Source organism: Colias eurytheme, chromosome 13 (assembly GCF_061535395.1).
Source record: "Colias eurytheme isolate Ceu_HAF_F1 chromosome 13, ilColEury1 Martin Lab GWU primary, whole genome shotgun sequence".
NCBI classification, from domain to species: Eukaryota; Metazoa; Arthropoda; class Insecta; order Lepidoptera; family Pieridae; genus Colias; species Colias eurytheme.
The window spans coordinates 10,767,994-10,787,105 of record NC_142992.1 but is presented as its reverse complement, the minus strand read 5'-3'; the positions used below and the strand labels follow the sequence as shown (position 1 = coordinate 10,787,105).

Below are 19,112 nucleotides of genomic sequence, written 5' to 3'. Positions count from 1 at the left end.
TTGGAATCACAAACGAAATTAGCGGATAGATTAGGATTTCCTAAAGTCCTCCAACAAAAGCGTCTAACAATAAGCTTAAACAGCCGACGTTTCAAAAATAATTGCACAGCAAAACAATAAAACTCAAACACTAAAAAGACTACGTCACTATCAATAAATCGATTAGTAGAATATATAAAAATCCTTTCCGTTAATGATTTTATCTAAACACTATTTAGTTAATAATATCACGAGGCGATATTCCCGATCGACGATTGCCACGATTGTTACACTAACTTATAACATATATACAATTCACGCTACCCGCTTGCTTCACTAAGCTCTCTAAATGATGCTATGATGATTTATTCCCGAACTGTTTCACTCATCTGTCGGAATCTAACCAGTAACAAGAAATAAAGATTAATAAAAAACAAAATATCTGAGGTATTACGAAAATGGAGGTACAATGGGGATACCATTTCAAAATAAACTAACTTTTTATAAAAGCTTAAGCCGTCCGGATCGATCTATCCGAGCTGATTACGTACGTACTACTTAAATTATCTAAACCAAATAAAGTTTATAAATTTATATCACAAAGAACATGTAACATTCCGAAAAAGAAAATAAACAAATAATCTTAAAGTACATACTCGCACTCGACGAAATTAAATAATTAAGAGTTCAAAATAAATGCAAAAACTTAAACGTTAACGATGTAATCTACAAGTGCATTGATAACTGAGTAACTCCGCATTATCTCATTGCATTTTAATTGGTTCGTGAAAAGGTTTCTGAAACGCTCTCACTTCTACGTTGATATGATCATTTTGTTTAATTTTAGATTAATTTTTGAGATATGGCACAAATTTTATCGTCTTTTTTCAGAATGTTTAATTCTAAAAGAAATAAATGCAAGTCGGCAAAATATCCCCCATTAAATTTTCTTTGGCTTTGTGAGTTATCACTGTGTTGAATACTTATTTCCTGCTCTATGTATACTTGTATAGATATTTGTTGCGTGTGATATGTTCAATATTGATCTTCAATATTACGATATTAAATGAATTCGTCCGTGTAAACCCTGATTAGATATGTACGTCTTGTATATTCAGACAAATGCGTATCCAAGCAATTTCCTACAATATAAGTAAATAAAATATTTTTTACAATCCGCAGCCATCTTATGGTTGACCTTAAGATTTTAATTTTGAGAATATAATAGTAATAATTAATTAATATTAATAATAATCTAATAAATTTTCATTAACGAGACGTCCGCTACGTTGGTCGACATTTAAATAAGAAACCACTATACTCATAGAGAGAAATCCGAAAATGGATACGTATTAAATATAATTATGTTAATGAATACCTAACATCTAAGTAAATTTATACAGAAGAAAACTTTAATTTTGTTACATGATTTGCAATCATGCGCACGTATACGATCGAACAGACGCACGTCGAAGACCCGCAACCGAAGGCGCCTGTGGAGCGGCCTTCTCTGTCACCCCATGCGGCTAGCGAGGCGAGGCGCGTCGCTGCCAACCTTCGCACATCGCACATCCCATCCCACATGACAGTTCGGAAATCCCTACCAACGTTTTAATGGCATGAAGACGAACGAAGGCACGGCTACTTACACATTGATCATTACCGAAGCCAAAATAGATTACAAATATTGTTCAAATAGACGTCAACACTTTTGTACTTTCGAAGATTCTAAGAAGTCTTTAAATTTTATTTAACAACATTATTTTTTTTTAATTTTTTATCTTAAATTTTGGTTATTAACTTCTAAATAATTTGTATTTAAATTTAGATTTGGCGATCCGAAAAAGTCTCTTTAAAAAATATTTTCTTTGTTAATTTACTGTTAAAAATTTGTACGTTCCGTTTTGTACAGTTACCGATTCTAATTTGACACTAGACATTTAATTTATCGAAAATTGTTTTTATAAAATGTTATATTCTCTTTAGAACATAGTTGGCATCGTTTGGCAGTACTAGAAAATATGAATACTTTAGTATTGCTCTGAATTACATTGTCATATTGAACACCGTTCGAACGTCGATCTCGCAGAGGCCCGCGTCGCGGAGGCCGATCTCGAAGACCCTACGCGACTCCGCGTCGCAACAATACTGTTCATTTTTAAACCTAACGTCAATATTTTCCTACCCTTATAATACACAATTAAAAATTAATAAAATGCGGCAGAGTCCTGCGTTTTGGCATCGTCCGTATATTGCACATGGTGGTCGCGGGCGGCTCAGGCGGTCGGCTGCGGTCATTGCAGGCCGGGCAGCTGCGGGTGCTCGGCGCCCAGGTCGAACAGGTGGTGCGGCGCCGGCGCCAGCGCGCTGTGCAGCGCCGACGTCTTCAGCAGCCGCTTCAGCATGCCGCTGGAGCCGCGGTGCTGCAGGCTCTTGTGCGTCGTCAGCGAGTTCTTGGTCCGGTACCGCCGGTGGCAGAACTCGCACACGTACAGCGTGTCGGACTGCTCGTGCTTGTCTTGGAAGTGTCGCTTCAGGGAGTAGTAGCAAGAGAACGTCCTGCGGCAGTAGGGACACTCTTGCGGCTCGTTGATCCCGCCGGCGGTGGGCGGGGGCATACGGAGGGGCGGTACAGCTGTAAACGAAACGGGAACATGTACGGGGTTCGCTTTGGCGCCCAGCACGAGCGGAATCTTGCGGCGCTTCCTAGACTATTGCGTTTCAATTGACCAGGATTTAGGAAACGACAAGACTACAGCAAATACAGTGAACATGGTGGAACAGATAATAGATATTAATATGTCAATACAAATTTTGGAATAATATTGCTTGTTTTACCTTTTACACGCTCAGAATTTGTTGAAAGCATTCGTTGAAGGAATCGCCGCAAAGCTCTCTCTCGTGCTGATGACGCGACATAATACAATTTAATTATCCTCTCCTTGTTCCGGTATAGTAATAATGAAATTTAGAATTCTTTAAAGCTTGTAAATATATAGCATGTACAATAGAAATATTCATACTAATATGCACTGTACACATTGACTAACTACACAGTAATCACGAGGTTTGATATTGAAAAATTTAAAGAAATTCTCTCAACCACAATGACACAATAACACGTAATAACAAAAATGATAGAAGCATGCTCCAAGCAACACAACAACGTCAAAACTGCGAAACCCGATGGGAGAGGGGCTTTGGGGGCTTAACATAGAAATAATAAAAAAAATAAACAAAAAAAAAGTAAATTAACAAAAAAAGGAACAAACTTAAGAAAGAACCTTAACCTATCTCATCTATTATCAATGGTATCAGCATTAGTTTGTTTTTCTATGAACATTTTCTAACCTTTTTCAGTGTTGAAATGTATAGCTGTTGGCTGGTTGGCTTGGTGGTTCTCTTTGCTAGATGATTTCTGCCGCTCGCCGCGCCAACTCCGTCCGAGTAGTCACTAAAAAAATCGGCTCGGGTCCTCTCCCGGCCTCGACTTGTGGTAGGTATATATATGAGTCATCAACGAGTTCCTCGAGCAGTACACTCGCTCGCAAATAGTGCAGCGGTACTCCTCCTGCCGTTCCGCGTGCTTGTCCGCGATATGCCGTTTCAGGGATGCCTTCGAGCATAGCACCTTTGGGCATTGCATACAGGAGAATAATTTTTTACCTGCAAACAAATCGAAAAAACAAAAAAATATGGGGTTGCTCCCCGCTCGCGATAAATGAAAAAAACTCGGTTATCGCCTAGCTGACTCGTTTGGAACTCAATCGAAAACAAAAAAGTGAAATAAAGTGTTTTAAAATATGAATAAATAAAAATTGAATTAAAGGAAACAAATAAATGATGGCTAAGCAGAGTGGCCGATGGAGTGTTAGACATGCAATGGTTCGCCGAAGGAAGCAGTCGGAACGCGCTCTATCTACGGCACTCGGTAACAAGCGGCTACAGGAGAGTACAATGAAACTAACGGGAATTTTTGTATATGTTTTTATTAAAAACGCCATTATCATCAATATTAGGATTTATGAAGTTCGGTTTAACGATTACAATTACACTTTATGAGTAGTTTTAAGGTTTAAAAATTTAAAATTAAGGAAGAGAAAAAAAATCTATTTATACATATTTGACAATGTTTTGATCTACGTAGTGGTTTTGTGGTGTGCAGCCCATTATTGAAATCAGGCGTTTCCGTTTCCTAAACTAGTAGCCAATCTATAACCTTACAGGTCAATGGAAGACAAATTAAAAACAATTTTTGGCACAATTTCTACTAAACATCTAATGGACTGCATTACACTGATGCCGATCAACAAAAATAATTAGATTTAAAGGCAGTAGAACAATAATTTAAGAAAGAAAATAAAATTTTAATACAACAACCAATAAATTAATTTAGATTCCTTATAAAATAAGTAAAAACGCCAACAAGAAGTATAAAGAACACATCGATTAAGGTCTCCACGATATCGTGACTCGAAAAAAATATACCTTAACATGATAGAAAGATAAAAACTTAAACAGGTCACAAAAACAGTCTTAAACTTGCTAAAATTCCTAACTAATGTAGTTTTGACAGGGATGTGTCCTGCTCCAAGAACACGATGTAGTTCGCCCAGTAAAACACACAATACCTCGCCTGTACCACCAATATTTGTTACTACCACATCTTCAACTGTGTCTAACCGTCTTTCCTTATCTATACAATGAACTATATAGTATTTATCATGGTCTAGATATATTCCCATGAAATCATATATAGGAACATCTTCAATGCGATCAGACCAAGCGCGTCATGGAAAAGGTACTTTAAAAATACGTGTAATCGCATTCATAGAAATAATATTATAGCCTCAATATCGTTGTACTGTTCAAAGGTGGGAATGTTACAACACTTACCTAAATTGAAATAGTTAACAAGTTGTAACCGTTTTTAGTTCAAAATACCTACTTGAAAGATGTCGAAATGAACGGTCACGTAACAAATGTTCGTGGTACGAGCAACGAGGTCGGAGATCCCATAAAACTTTGCAACTAGGAACAAAAAATTTCAAAAAACAAGATCATCAAATCACAAATTTTGAATTAATACCAACCGAAACGAGTTACGCTTCTGACTTTATATAAAATTTAATAAATAATTGTACATTCCTAGAAATACGCCTAATAGTGTACAATCGCGTACTTAGTCTAATCAGTCTATAGCGCTTATTAATTTTGGCAATTTTGATTTTTTTCAAAATAATTTTTTAACATCTAGTGCTCGCCAACATAGCCAAATAAATAATCCACAGAGTATAAATATATCTATACTCCGCGCAAACCGTACTGCTGTAATCTGCAGCACATCCCTGTATTCATTAAACATATAGAACATACTATTATCGCTATGAATTCAGATAAAATGTTCTTATATCTATATAGTCAACTAACTTAATCCCCAAAACCCAAATTAACAATAGAAACTATCACTAAAATTACTAGACAAAAACAACAACTACTATGTTACGTTGAAAGTTTGCAAACAGCAAATCAAAACTTAACGGTCGTCGCTCGGAATGTCGCGAAATTTTTTAAATTTAGCCTCCGTCAATGGTTTTTCTTAACAATTTTTTTTCTAATACGAACATCATACCAATTTAGCACCAAATCTCTAGTCTTCCAATTCGTTTAAAAATATTAAGATAAAGCTTATAAACAACTAAACAAATTGTAGTGGCTAAGCGTTTATGCATCTAGTAATAACAACATAATCTTATAACATATAGTATTAAAATATGTAGGAAGCCTCTTATACGTGTTAAATAGCAGTAACCCCCTAGTTAATGTGTTTCGAACACAACTTCTAATAGAATTAGAAGTACGCAAAATATGTCTTTTTTCGAATAATAGAAAACAATATGTAAAGCAGGCACTAATAATTACTTAATATGTATATTCATACAATAAATTATGTGTTTACACTTACATAATATATTCCTTACGGCTATAAAAGAAAATTGGTTTAAGCGACATCTATTGACTCGAAATGGTGATGTATTTAACTAGAATATTCACATCGATAAATTGTGCTTTGAGTCTAGGTTCAGAAAGTGTAATGTTCCGAAACTGTTGCTCTTAAACGAATCCTTTACTATGTTCAAATTTTGTTCAAAATATACTAAGGTATGGTACACGTGGAGAAAGAAACGACTATAGCTAGGTCATTCTGAACCTAGACCTCCGGAACGTATGTCTACTCTATTTGCATAAAACAAACTTGTATTTTATTATTTACTATGGCAAGCAGGATTTATATGAATTAGAGTAATCAAAAAATTCACACTGTTCAAATTTAGGAACATTTAACACTGAGAATTACTAAGATTTTACAATTATCATCTATTTTACGTTTAATATCAATAATAAATTTGAAATTAAAAATAACGTTTTAAAATTATGTGATAAAAATTGTGTAAACTTAAAAGAAGCCGATTATAAAAATAGTAAAATCGACGAAACGAACACATTGATAGTGATGAAAGACTTATATAATCTAAATAAAAATATAAAATAGCCATAATATTGATTCCTTTACATGGCACATTGCTGGCTATGCCTCGATCGCGGAAGTGAAGAAGAGTCGACTAGATTCAGTAGAGTCGACGCGGAAGTTCAGTTTGTGTTGTGTCGTGTGTTGTGTCATATTGTGTTGTGTTGTGTCGTGGACTATTGCGGATATGTGAGTTGTATCTTGTCGGTGGCCGGTTGTTTCCTAGTGGTGCGTTTGTAATCCTTATCTATTGGTGCTATGTATTTTCTGAAAGTATCAGTCTTACAGTCAAAACGAAAACACCTTAATAAAATTAATAGTAAAAAAATCAAAAGCCTCATTAGCCAATTATATATCAGCGTATATAATTTTATTTATTTTTTTAAATAGAATTTTTAGTAATCTCGTATAAATATCTAAGAGTGAGATCATGAAGGTAAAATACAGAATAAATAAAATTGCAAAACGCCGAAAAATGAACACAACGTTAAAACGATACGCCTCTTTTGTCGCTCACAACGAACACTGTTCAATTTCATTTTATAAATTTAAGCCTAATATATAAATTTACAGCACCAAGATTTTTCTCTTTTTCAAAATATTAATTTTCTCTTCGCCTTATTGTCGCACATTTAACATAGTGTAAAAATTCAGGAATCGTTCAATGCGGTATTGCACATAGCGGGCGCGCGCTTACAATTCAACCGAGAGTCGCCCGCGTCACGCCACCCGCGCCCCGCGCCCCGCGCCCCGCGCCTCACACCCCGCGCCCTACAGACAGAGAAAGGAAATGCACTAAAACGAACGGAGAGGAGAGAGAGCCGCCTTAGACGTTGAACTGGTCTTTGAACTTGTAGAAGTCGGGCGGCGCGTGCTGCGGGTGCGCGGGGTGCGCGTGCGGTGCGTGCGGCACGTGCGGCGCGAGCGGCGCGTGCGGCGGCTTGTCGGCCGACAGGTTCTGCGGCTGCGGCGGCGCGCGCTGGCGCCGGTGGTAGATGCTCTTGTGGTTGTTGAGCGAGTTGAGCGTGCGGAACACCTTGTGGCACAGCGAGCAGCGCGCCGAGTGCAGCGGCTGCAGGTGCTGCTGCTCCGTGTGCCGCTTCAGCGTGAGGCGCGTGGACAGCAGCTTGCCGCACACCTCGCAGCGGTGCCCCGCGCCCAGCGGCCCCACTGCGCCACACATAACGACCAACATTAGCGCATTAGTCAATACACACCCACCCCCAGGGAAAGGGCACACCAACACCACCGCTCGCATCCGACAGGTCCCATTCCGGAGGAACCAATTGGCACAGACAGTGCCGCCGTTTGGCGTTTCGAACCTGTCGTAGAGGCAATTTAACGTGATTCGAAAGAAATTGACTAATGCGCTTAAAAACGTTGGTAGTTATGCGTGTACCGATCACGGGTGTCCCAATTGGTTCCAGGAGCGAGCGTGCGAGCGCGGGCGCCGCAGCTCGCAGTATACATACATTATATAGGTCAATGCGCATGCAAGATACACGTAAAACTATGCTATGTACATGTTAGGAACATATCGCGTTACATAATTTCTTTAAACTTAACAAAGGTCTACGGGCAAGAGTATGGCGTTTTAGGTGGTTAGGATGGCAGCTCGGTTTCTTCGAATGGCAACGTGTATGGCAACGGTTTCTGGCGTCAATTGACCGGGTAGAACGGGCCCTGGCCGGAGGGCGCTTGCTGCTTGCGGTGATAGATCGACTTGTGGTTTCTCAAGCTATTCAGGCTGGAGTATACGCGCCGGCAAATGTTACAGACGGGCTCCCTGGAGGGTCGCATGTGAACGTTTTGTATATGCCGTTTGAGCCGCGTCAGGGAGGACAGGCTCTTGTTACAGGGCTCGCATCGGTACTCTTCCTGGGGGGTGCGGGCGCCACCTGGTCACAACACAAGCAGTTAACCCCATGGAAGCTTCCGAACGCACTTTTAATGCACTCACTATCGTAGCCTCTCGACTTTACAAGCACCGCCACCCCCCACTTTGATGATAGTCATCCGACGCGCCGATAGCCAAGCGGTATTAGTACGCATAATTTTGTTTCTCTAATTCGACCTACGTCTTAGTAAAGCTCAGCCATGATTGATGAAATCATTGTTTTCATAACAAACGGCGGCCGCGTCGTCGAGTGCGGTTTCGGATATCTCGAACAAAAGCGTTAGTATTTCTTCAATGAAATGTCTTTTTAATATAAACTGATACCACAAAACCATTGCTAAATTCCATTGTCTGATCTTGTGTGCCCCAACGTTATTTCCCAAGACAATTATGATTGAGGGTAATACGAGACTGTTTTAAGAAATATGAATGATTCATGGGAGCGTTTAAATAATTTAGTTGTAAAATTTTGTCAAATTCGCGACGTTACGATATCGGATTTTCTTCTTTTTCTTCTTTTGCACGTTGTTTTTTTTTTAATTTATAGCCAATTGTATAGTACAATGTTAAGTGCATATTTTAATGATTTGGAAAAGAAAAGAAATTAAAAATAAAGGCGGGTTAAATAAAATTTCGGGAGGTCGATCGGGAGTAGTGGGAGGAGGGATCGTCCTAATACTTTCAAGACACATCTATAAAACAAGCTAGCAATCGTTTGTAAAGTAAACATTAAACTATAGTTACAATACATTAACATGCACGGCACGTTGCGTTTTGGTTCAATGATCAATACTCGTGTCACAGAGCCGACAGTCCGACTAACTTTGGTTACTTTGTGCCTGCTACGGATGTCCATCGAACCATAACACAATAAGCTAACATTAATATTGAGTACAGAACACAGAGCACAAAATGAAGACATATACAGGTTAGGAGGAGATATATTAATATACATATATATTAGAATATGTCACGTGATAATTGCCTCATACAATTTTAAATATAAAAACCTAATAATGATATATAAACCTAATAATGACAGAGCAGAGAGGAAGCGGTGATGGTGGCATACGACAGACAGTGCATTAAAAATATCGTTTGGTTCAATATATGTTGGTAATGCATAAAATAAACTTGTTGCTAGACAAGCCGTTACTCACCTTGTGATGTGCCAGCGATGTTGTCAGTCAGGGGACTCTGCAGACCTGAAATTATTACATGACCTCAAAAATCTTTCTTAAGTTTTGCAACAAGAAATATTTCAACATATCAATTTAAAAATTCATAACTATTTAAGTAAGTAAAAGACAGTAAATTAAGTAATTCCTACCGGCCAATGTAGACGATGGGTCAGTGAGCGACATTGGGTAGTTAAAGTTGTGTGATGGGCCAAATATTTTAGTGTCGGCTGGCGATATGAAAGGCGGCTGTGGCATCTGAGGCGGTGGCGTGCGGTCGTCGGCGTCGGCGGAGCTGCCGCGGGATGGCGGCCCTCCCTGAGGCAAACAAGTATAGGCATTAAAGTCTATAACCGTTGAATATCTGTTTAGTACTTAATCTATGAGCGTTTAGATTTCGCTCGTAATTTGATGCTGAATTGTGATAGTTAAACTACTGCAGTACATTTGATAAGATTATATTTTCTCGGTAATTGTTATAATTAACTATAAAAAAGTATTTGGCTGGCTAACCATAAATAATTTAATGTCAAGTGGACCCATTTTGATGATTTTTGTTTTTTTGAAGAAAGTTATTAAGGAACAAAGCTTTTTTGGACAGCTAGCATATAATAATCAATAAGTACCTATATTTTAACATTTTTTTTTAATGTCAAGTACGTTTTTATAACTAAAAACTAAATAATACAAGAATTTTTATAATCTTATACACAATTACATAAAATTCCAAGTTCTTAAGGAAATATACATTATTATATAGGCAGGACAACTTATCTCTGGGGAAACCAGCCTCGAACTATTAAAGTTAGACGAGCAATCTAACTTAGTAATAACTTTTTGTGCCTAAGCTTTGCTCTGAAAATCAACGCTTTGATAAGAAATGCGTACTTCAATATATAGTTGTCTTTGATATCGATACTGGATAAGATTTACTGAATAAAATAACAGTTTAAGTTTTATCTTCTTCTTATATATAAAAATGAATCGCAAAATGTGTTGGTAAGCGCATAACTCGAGAACGGCTGAACCGATTTCGATAATTCTTTTTTTATTATATTCCTTGAAGTACGAGGATGGTTCTTATGTAGAGAAAACGTAAATATGTACCACGGGCGAAGCCGGGGCGGACCGCTAGTTAAACAATAAAAAAAGATAGATGAAATACATATTTTTCTATTACCAACTGATTAAAAAAAATATTTTAATTTATTAGTGTTCCAATATGCTTTGTTTTTTAAGAAAAAGAAATACATATTTACATCTATCCTAAGCTGTTCTTATCAATAGAGGAAAATTTATAGGTATTGTGCGAATTTAAGCTGATTCAATAATATTAAATCAATATTACATCATGATTTACTATTTTTATCAAAACAATTTTTTTTATGACTGCCATCATTGTCATAATAATAGTTATAGTATTAACTACTTAAAACTAGTTAAAAGTAGTACATGTACCGATATCGTTTTGTGATTATTTTTTATATCTAAATGGATAAAAGTTAGTACATACTTATTTATTTTTCAAAAATATTGCGAAACCGTTAAATATTGCTCAAGACCTAAGATAACTTAAAAAAAACCTTATTAATTAGTATTTGTTTTCTCGTTGTTTAAATGCTTCTTTGTTTTTTATTATAGCTTGACCATAATATCCTATTTTTTTGGAATATATTATAGTCACTAAGAGTAAGAAGGCGCTAAACTTAACTATAGATTATGAAATTAGAACCAAGTTTTAATATTCAGTCGAAGCAATATATTATTCATAATTTCTTAAATTATATCTAATAATATATAAGTATAATTAAAAATTATAATGAATTTCTTAAAAAATCTATAGCAATTCTCGAAACTTCACAAATGCTTTATCATATTAGGTAGATTAGATCTCACATCAATGAAGTCGAAAGATAGCAAAATTAAATTGACTATCGTGATTGTAATCAACGTATCCCCTAAATAGTTAAACAGTTTCCTGTCTTTTTGACCTTGGCTGAATGAATCTAGTACCCGGAAGCTATCAACGAATACTCAGCGTCGTATTGCATACAATGATACTGATAATCGCTTGTTAGAAAAATGCGAGATATTTTGATTGACGTTATGTTTTTGGATGTGTTTCTAAGGATATAGAACACTATAGAATGTACTGGGTCTTATTATATTACAGGCTTTAGTTTGGTTACGTTTAAATGTTTGAATATTCTAAATAGTTGATTTTAAAATGGCGGACTTTTGGCGCCAAATTTTCATTTTTTTTTGTAAGAACTATGAATGATGATATTTTTAGACGCTCTGTATATTATTATATTTTTTCATAACCTAATAATTTATTAATTAAGTTAAATAAAAAAAAAGTAGGGGAAATTAACTTCATGATAATTAATTATCGGTTAAGTGCAGCCTACAATTCAACATAAAGTGCATTTTTATTCATTCTAACATTTGTATTGCGGTAAAAACTGTTTATCAAATGTTTATTTACATAAAGTCTATTCATGCAACGTCCACTGTAATTAAAAAACGAAAATATTAATTAAACCCAAATAGTAATTAAGTACAAAAACGAGGGTAGTTTGATACTCCCTTCTATTTCTACCCTCCAATTAAATAAACATCAAAGTGAATTCCCCACAAGTGATTTTATAATAAGATCGAACTTGGGATAACTTTATTTGATAATTAATTAGTAGCAATAAGAATAATAAGATAACAAGCTACAAGTGTCAATTTTTTACTTTTTGATTGGCGCGTTTCATGAAATAATTGCGTTGGAATTTAATTAGTAAATTATGTTTACATTAATCAGTGGTGAAGACGGAATTGGAACATATTTTTTCTTCAATCTTTATTTATTGAAGAGCCTTATATATAGGAGGTTTAAATTCGAACCATGTAAGGAGGTTCATATAATTAGCATGATAATGATTATTTTGTTTGAAATAAAATCAATTTACGTTAAAGGTAAGTTTTTTAGCAAAAAAATCAGATATTTTTTTAATAAAATGTATTTCGTTAAAATCCGATATTTTTTAACCGACTTCAATAAAAGGAGGTGGTTTTCAATTCGACCGTATGTATTTTTAATAATAATCTTCTTCTTATATATAAAAATGAATCGCAAAATGTGTTGGTAAGCGCATAACTCGAGAACGGCTGAACCGATTTCGATAATTCTTTTTTTATTATATTCCTTGAAGTACGAGGATGGTTTTTATGTAGAGAAAACGTAAATATGTACCACGGGCGAAGCCGGGGCGGACCGCTAGTTAATTATGTATTTCGTTTTAAAGGATCTCAATTAGATTGAATTTATTTGAATATTTTAAATTCTAATCCCAACTTACTCTCCCATAGGTATCCACTAACAATAATACGACATCAAGCATTTGCAATAGAGATTCTTAACTCATGACCACCGAGCGGCCCGATCGGGCCGCGACAATAGATTTTCTATTGTGTCTGTGATTCCGGGGACTGAGGGATTACAAATCGAAGATTTCTTACCATTTGTCTATGATGGGAGTGCGGCGGCGTGTCATCATTGCTGCGATCTATATCAGCGTTTGTCGGGCAGATCATATCCAGCGGCTCGTTCTTGACTTCATCCATCAGCCGCGGCGACGGGGACAGCGAATTCGACACTCCATTCCCGTTATTAGGCTGTTCGTGAGCTCTTGTGTTGTTCAGCAGGGGATTCTTGGTGGAAAAGTCGTGTATTTGTGGCTGATCGTTGTTATTATCGTGGCGGGCGCGCTTGATGACGTCAGGGGAGTTGTCCGCGGAGCGGGACAGGCGGCGGGGGGGTGCGTGCAAGCGGCGGATAGGGGGGTGGAGTAGGGCTTCCTCCAGCTTGTCGGTATACGGCGTGTGCGGCGTGTGCGGGGTGTGCGGGGTGTGCGCGGGGTGCGGCGGCGTGTGCGGGGAGGGCGCGGTGTTGGCCCGGGCCAGGCTCTGCACGAGCGGCTGTGGACAATGTTAAGAATGAGCTTTTGCTATAGATAGACCCGTTGTCTTAAAGTTAACAAATATACTAAAATCTTCTTGGAGAAGTACGAGGACTATTGCTGATGGAATGGCGACTAGCTTTCGGTTGTGAAAAGCAATGTTGAATATGATACTGCTTTTGCTTAAAATTAGAATTTTGTGACGTCATAGGCGTTAATTTCAGAACAGAAAACGTTTTATATTTACCGTGAAAAAATAGGTAGGTACAAATTATTTTAGAATCATATTGTCCAGTTCTAAACTTAGATACCAAACAAAGGATTCGTATTAGGTACACAAAACCAAACACAATGTTCTCATTATTCGAAAACGGCTGAACCAACTCGGCTGAGTTTTCCAAATATTAATAGTACCTATACGAAACATTATTTGTCTATGCGTCTGGCTGTACTATTTTATAGTTATAGACTAGGTATAGTTTATAATTGTGACGTTATAAAAAAACTGATATTACTACCAAAAGTTAAAAGAAGAGCATACACTGAAAATTATCATAATTTTATTTTCATCTAGTCTCTAAGATAAACCTAAACATGATGTTATTGCAAAAATACACTTTCTACTATTATATTATAGTACTAGCCGCTCCGCGCGGTTTCACCCCCGTGGCTCCTCTCCTGTTGGTCGTAGCGTGATGGTATATACTATATATTCAAATTCAAATTCAAATTCAAATTATATTTATTTGCAAGAATGTAGTTACAAATTATAGATGTTTTTAATTACAATATTATGTGGCTAATACATTCTACCCATTGATTGGGTGTGCAAATATTGAAAAAGAAAGTTGATTAGTCTAATTATTTAAATGTACACACAATTCAATTTTCACAATTACGCGAACGCACTACGATTAACACGATTATATCACACACTTATCACACACTATTCAGTTTACACTACTTAAAAGTCATAAATTCTTCAATGTCATAAAATTGTTTCACCATCAACCAGTTCGTCAGTTTATTTTTGAAAAAGTTTACTGGTAGTTCCTTGAAATTGTCCGGTATTTTATTATATATTTTAATAGCCATAAATATTACACTGTTTTTAGCTTTGTTAATTCTACACGTTGGGAAATGTAATTTGTTTTGGTATCTTGTCAACATATGCGAATTTACATCTCCTTTCTTCTTAAAGTATTCCGGGTGATATTTTACAAATAAACATACTTCTCTTATGTACATGCAAGTTAAAGTAAGGATCCGTAATTTACTAAACAGAGGTCTACAACTGTCTCTTTGGTTCAAACCGCACAGAGCTCTGATACATTTTTTTTGTGAGACAAATACCTTCCGCACATCACAAGATTGTCCCCAAAGAATGATTCCATACGAAAGTACAGAGGAAACGTAGGCATGATAAGCATTTATTGCTGCATTCATAGAAACAGTATCTCTTAAACGCCGTAATACGTAAACGAAACGATTAATTCTGTCATATAGCCTATAGCCTTCCTCAATAAATGAGCTATCTAACACCGAAAGAATTTTTCAAATCGGACCAGTAGTTCCGAGATTAGCGCGTTCAAACAAACAAACAAACAAACTCTTCTGCTTTATAATATTAGTATAGATTAGTTTGCGTATTATAATATGTATGTATAAATATATATACCATTATAACTGAAGGACATCTGTATTTGCAAAGGTGTTGTGTAGAATAATTAAAATAATATGAATATTTGTATTGCTGAAATTATTTATAAAAAAATGTTTCTAAAATTGCATAAATATAAATTCTAATTTTAATGCTTGGATAAGTAATATGTACATGTTTCTTCCCTATTTCATGTATTAAGTATCAGTTTCTTTTAGATTTTCAATTTTTAGTATAATTGTAAAAAATACGTGTGGCACTCGAGGACTGCCGCGGTAAAGCATAGCATCGCATCGCTGTGCCGGTTGGAGTGGGGGGTGTTAGGTTTTTTCGTTACGGAATTTTTACATTCGTTCGCCGCGCTCAAGGCCCGCGATAGAAGCTATGCAATAGCATAATATATGCATACTATTTATGCATATTACCGTAATTTCTAAATTCTATCAAAATTTAAATAAGTTTAAGGAAATTACAATGGCCGTTAATTACTATAGTCTATTATATGTTTGAATAGTCTAGACAGTAGATATCTATTGTAATTACTCAGTTTAATTTATTTTTGTGGCAAAAAGAAGTTTTTGGTGCAATTGTTACATGTTTTGGAATTGATGCATTTTATATTGTGGCTGTAGTAGGTACTTTTTAAGTACCTATGCTATGTAAGTATGTAGGTACCCGAAAAGACAACTTGTTATAGATTTCAGATATATTTGTAGACAATATTAAGAAATTTAAGTATTATAAATATAAGCATTTTTCCCGCAGTAATAAACATTTAAGTTTATACTTAATGATCTAAGGTTTATACACATAGGTACATATTACGAATTAAAAAATCGATGTTATTCTATACTTAATTTTTACACATATTCTTCTTGAAACTCAAATTTCATGTTAACTTTTAGACTATGCGGATCGGATGCGGGTTCGGTATCCGCTTCGATTTTTTTTCTATTCTTTATAAATTTGTATAAAAAAAAACTAATAATTTAACATAATATTTTCGTATACTTCAAACTAAATTTACAAGCTTACCCCTTGAGCATCGTCATTATGCGTGAGGCCAGAAACTCTGAGCACCTCAGCGGTCTTCAAGAACGAGGATAGGCTTCTCTGATGCACGTTCACCTCGCCGTGGTATATGAACTCGACCAGCGCGTGGAGGTCCGTGAAGGCCACGTCTTGAAGGACTATCACCGGGTGCTTGCAGGGTGTTGACTGTAAGAGATTGTTTTGTTAGACAGGGGCTAACTATTTGATTAGGTGGTTATAGTGATAATCGATGTGTGCGTATTAATCGCAATAGGTATGTTTTTTAAATGCAAAATATATAGGCACTTAGTCTATACGACTGGTAGATACTTTGACAACAAAAAAGTAATTGTTATTACCATGAAAATTACGTTATTAACCTATTTTTGTCATAAGTTTGTCTTCTTATAGGTATAAATGTTGTTTCTTACTGAATGTTATAGTGTAATAAAGACCAAGAAGAATTTAGAAGACCAATTTATTGTATCAAGTGTTATGAACTAATGTTACATGTGAAAAGTAACTTAAGTCCACATTTCTCATCCTAAGTTAGTTAAGTTTATCCCAGACCTTACGCAAAGTTGGCTAAGTGTAAGCACGTCAGGTTGGCCGAGTGGTCTAAGGCGCCAGATTTAAGCTCTGGTTCCCGAGAGGGAGCGTGGGTTCGAACCCCACACCTGACAAAGTTGTATGTTTTAATTTTTTATCTTATAAAATTATATTTTGAAACAAATTTGTACGTATAATATTATGTGTAATGTACCCTTACTAACTTTAGATTTCGTAAATATTTAACTTAAGTTGACATTTCGTAGGGTAAACTCACCTAATTATGTGACTCACTTAATTCGGAGATACAACGTTTGGACTCTTTTATAGCGTTATAGGAGTAAAATCCAATACATTAAAATTAACCCTATGGTATGGTAATAAAGCTTCTTTTCGTGTACAAACTTTTGTTAAAATCGTGCGGGTGAGATAGTAAGAATCACGAGATTTGTCACTGCGCCCGCCATGTTTGACGTTTCACCGGTAGCGTGCAACTGTGCTGTCATTATTTAATTAATTTTAAATAGAAAAGGTGAGTGTAAGTTCATGATACTTTGACAATTAATTGTTAAAAACATATTCTTGTTGATACCGATAAAGGTTTTAGTAATTTTTCATTTGTTTTTGCATAATACCTTATTTCCTGGGTTCAAAAAGTTAACGATTTTCAAGATTGCAACTCAAAACAGTGTCACCGAATTAACCAAGCAAATTTTTATTATTTTCAATTCGTGTATAAATAATTGTTTTTAGTACGTATACGTTAGTCGTTTAAGTCAGAAAATATTTATTTTTACTCAGGTTTAAAAGTAGGATCGCTTTCAAGCATTTTTAAAAAGTCCGTTATTTTTTTTATCACATAATTAAGTGAGTTATTTTTTTTTATTTTAGACAGCATGGAGGAAGACAAAAATAAAAATAGAAAATATAATGAAACAACGCTGACATCCGCAATTCAAAATATTCTGCAGTCAAAAATGAGTCTGTACACTGTTCACACAAACAATTATAATGTCCAATATTAATTTTTTATGGTTCCCCTCTTTTGATAATTTCTCATTGATAAATAAATACATAATTATTACTTTCAATATGTTTATATTTTTATTAATTGTATTTTTTTTTTACTTTTGTGTTAAAAAATAATAAATACTCACTTAATTCGGTTATAACAAAATTAGAGAAGTACTATCACCGAATTATGGTGATTGTCACAGAATTAGACAAGTCATCGCGGTTTGATTAAGCTCATTTTACGCTGAGTTAATTCATATGTGTTAAGATTACACTTGCTCCATTTGATAAATAGAAGATTGATTAATGTTCCTATTAAAAATAAAAATAAAATTTATAAAGTTTAACCTGTTTTTTTTTTCATATTCTGTTTTGTCACAGAATTAGATGAGTTGACTATACTTTTAATAGGTAAAAGTGATTATTAATTTGTTACCTATTAGATAACTTAAAAAAAGAAATACATATTGCCATTCATTTATTTATTCACATGTGCTATAATTAATTAGGTAGGTATTCGGTTTGTTAATTTTTAACGTCCTAAACGATCAACTCGAATTTACAGATACTTTTACATATTACAACCAACTAAGTACTGCTATTTTCAGTAACTTAAACTTTAAAACCGACTTAAAAACAGGTTTGATTTTTTTGGTGACATTTTTCGAACATAAATAAGGGTTGCCGCCAACCAATTTCTACCAGGGCTGTCATTATTTAAACAAAAAAAATACGCTATAAGTCTTACCTTCAACAATTCTCTAAAATACGGGCTGCACGCTGACAGCACAACGCGGTGCGCCTTCAAGCTCTTGCCGTCACACGCCAGCGTGACGTCCACGAAGTCTTCATCATCACGAAGGTTCTCGAACGCGCTGGTGATGCTGCTTTGATAGTTGTTCCAGCGGAGACAGAAGTGTTGGGTGTCCACCATCTTGCTTAGCGTGTCATGTGTCCGGGGTCTGGGGGAGGGTTTAAAGTTAGTTGTGTTTTTGATAACGAAAAGGAGTTTTTATTTAAATGCATGTGGCTAAATACTTTATTATTTAAGGTATATTTGAGTAATAAAATATTATGTTAGGTTAGCACCTGAGTAGGTTGTTATTAGCAAGTTTATAGAGGACTAGATTTCCGCCCGCGGCTTCGCCCGCGTTTGCAAAGGAAAACCCGCATAGTTCCCGTTCCCGTGCGATTTCCGGGATAAAAACTATCCTATGTGTTAATCCAAGTTACCCTCTATATGTGTGCTAAATTTCATTGTAATCGGTTCAGTAGTTTTTACGTGAAAGAGTAACAAACATCCATACATCCATACATCCTTACA

General features: G+C 35.6%; 1 protein-coding gene and 1 non-coding gene across 3 annotated transcripts; one reads left to right on the top strand and one right to left on the bottom strand.

The window, feature by feature from the left end:
• Positions 1 to 2,273: 2,273 nt before the first annotated feature.
• On the bottom strand, positions 2,274 to 18,726 carry br (broad-complex core protein). Of its 2 annotated transcripts, XM_090108694.1 has the most exons (7): positions 18,537 to 18,726; positions 16,229 to 16,411; positions 13,094 to 13,552; positions 12,170 to 12,172; positions 9,736 to 9,901; positions 9,566 to 9,610; positions 2,274 to 2,614 (listed from the first exon to the last, which is right to left on the bottom strand). In XM_090108694.1, exons 1-7 carry the CDS (start codon positions 18,720 to 18,722, stop codon positions 2,274 to 2,276), a joined length of 1,383 nt encoding a protein of 460 aa, XP_089964820.1. In that variant the 5' UTR covers positions 18,723 to 18,726. The 2 variants fall into 2 exon arrangements, with proteins under 2 accessions (XP_089964820.1, XP_089964819.1); XM_090108693.1 differs by lacking the exon at positions 12,170 to 12,172.
• On the top strand, positions 16,825 to 16,908 carry TRNAL-UAA (transfer RNA leucine (anticodon UAA)). The gene has a single exon. It is a non-coding gene; the product is annotated as a tRNA-Leu (tRNA).
• Positions 18,727 to 19,112: the final 386 nt, after the last annotated feature.

Bases quoted from the DNA above. Each gene is read 5' to 3' on its own strand.
- br (XM_090108694.1), bottom strand. From the start codon at position 18,722: ATGGTGGACACCCAACACTTCTGTCTCCGCTGGAACAACTATCAAAGC. The intron at 16,412-18,536 runs GTAAGACTTATA...AATCTCTTACAG, and splicing joins ATTTTAGAGAATTGTTGAAG to TCAACACCCTGCAAGCACCC. The intron at 2,615-9,565 runs GTGAGTAACGGC...TTTCGTTTACAG, and splicing joins CATCGCTGGCACATCACAAG to CTGTACCGCCCCTCCGTATG.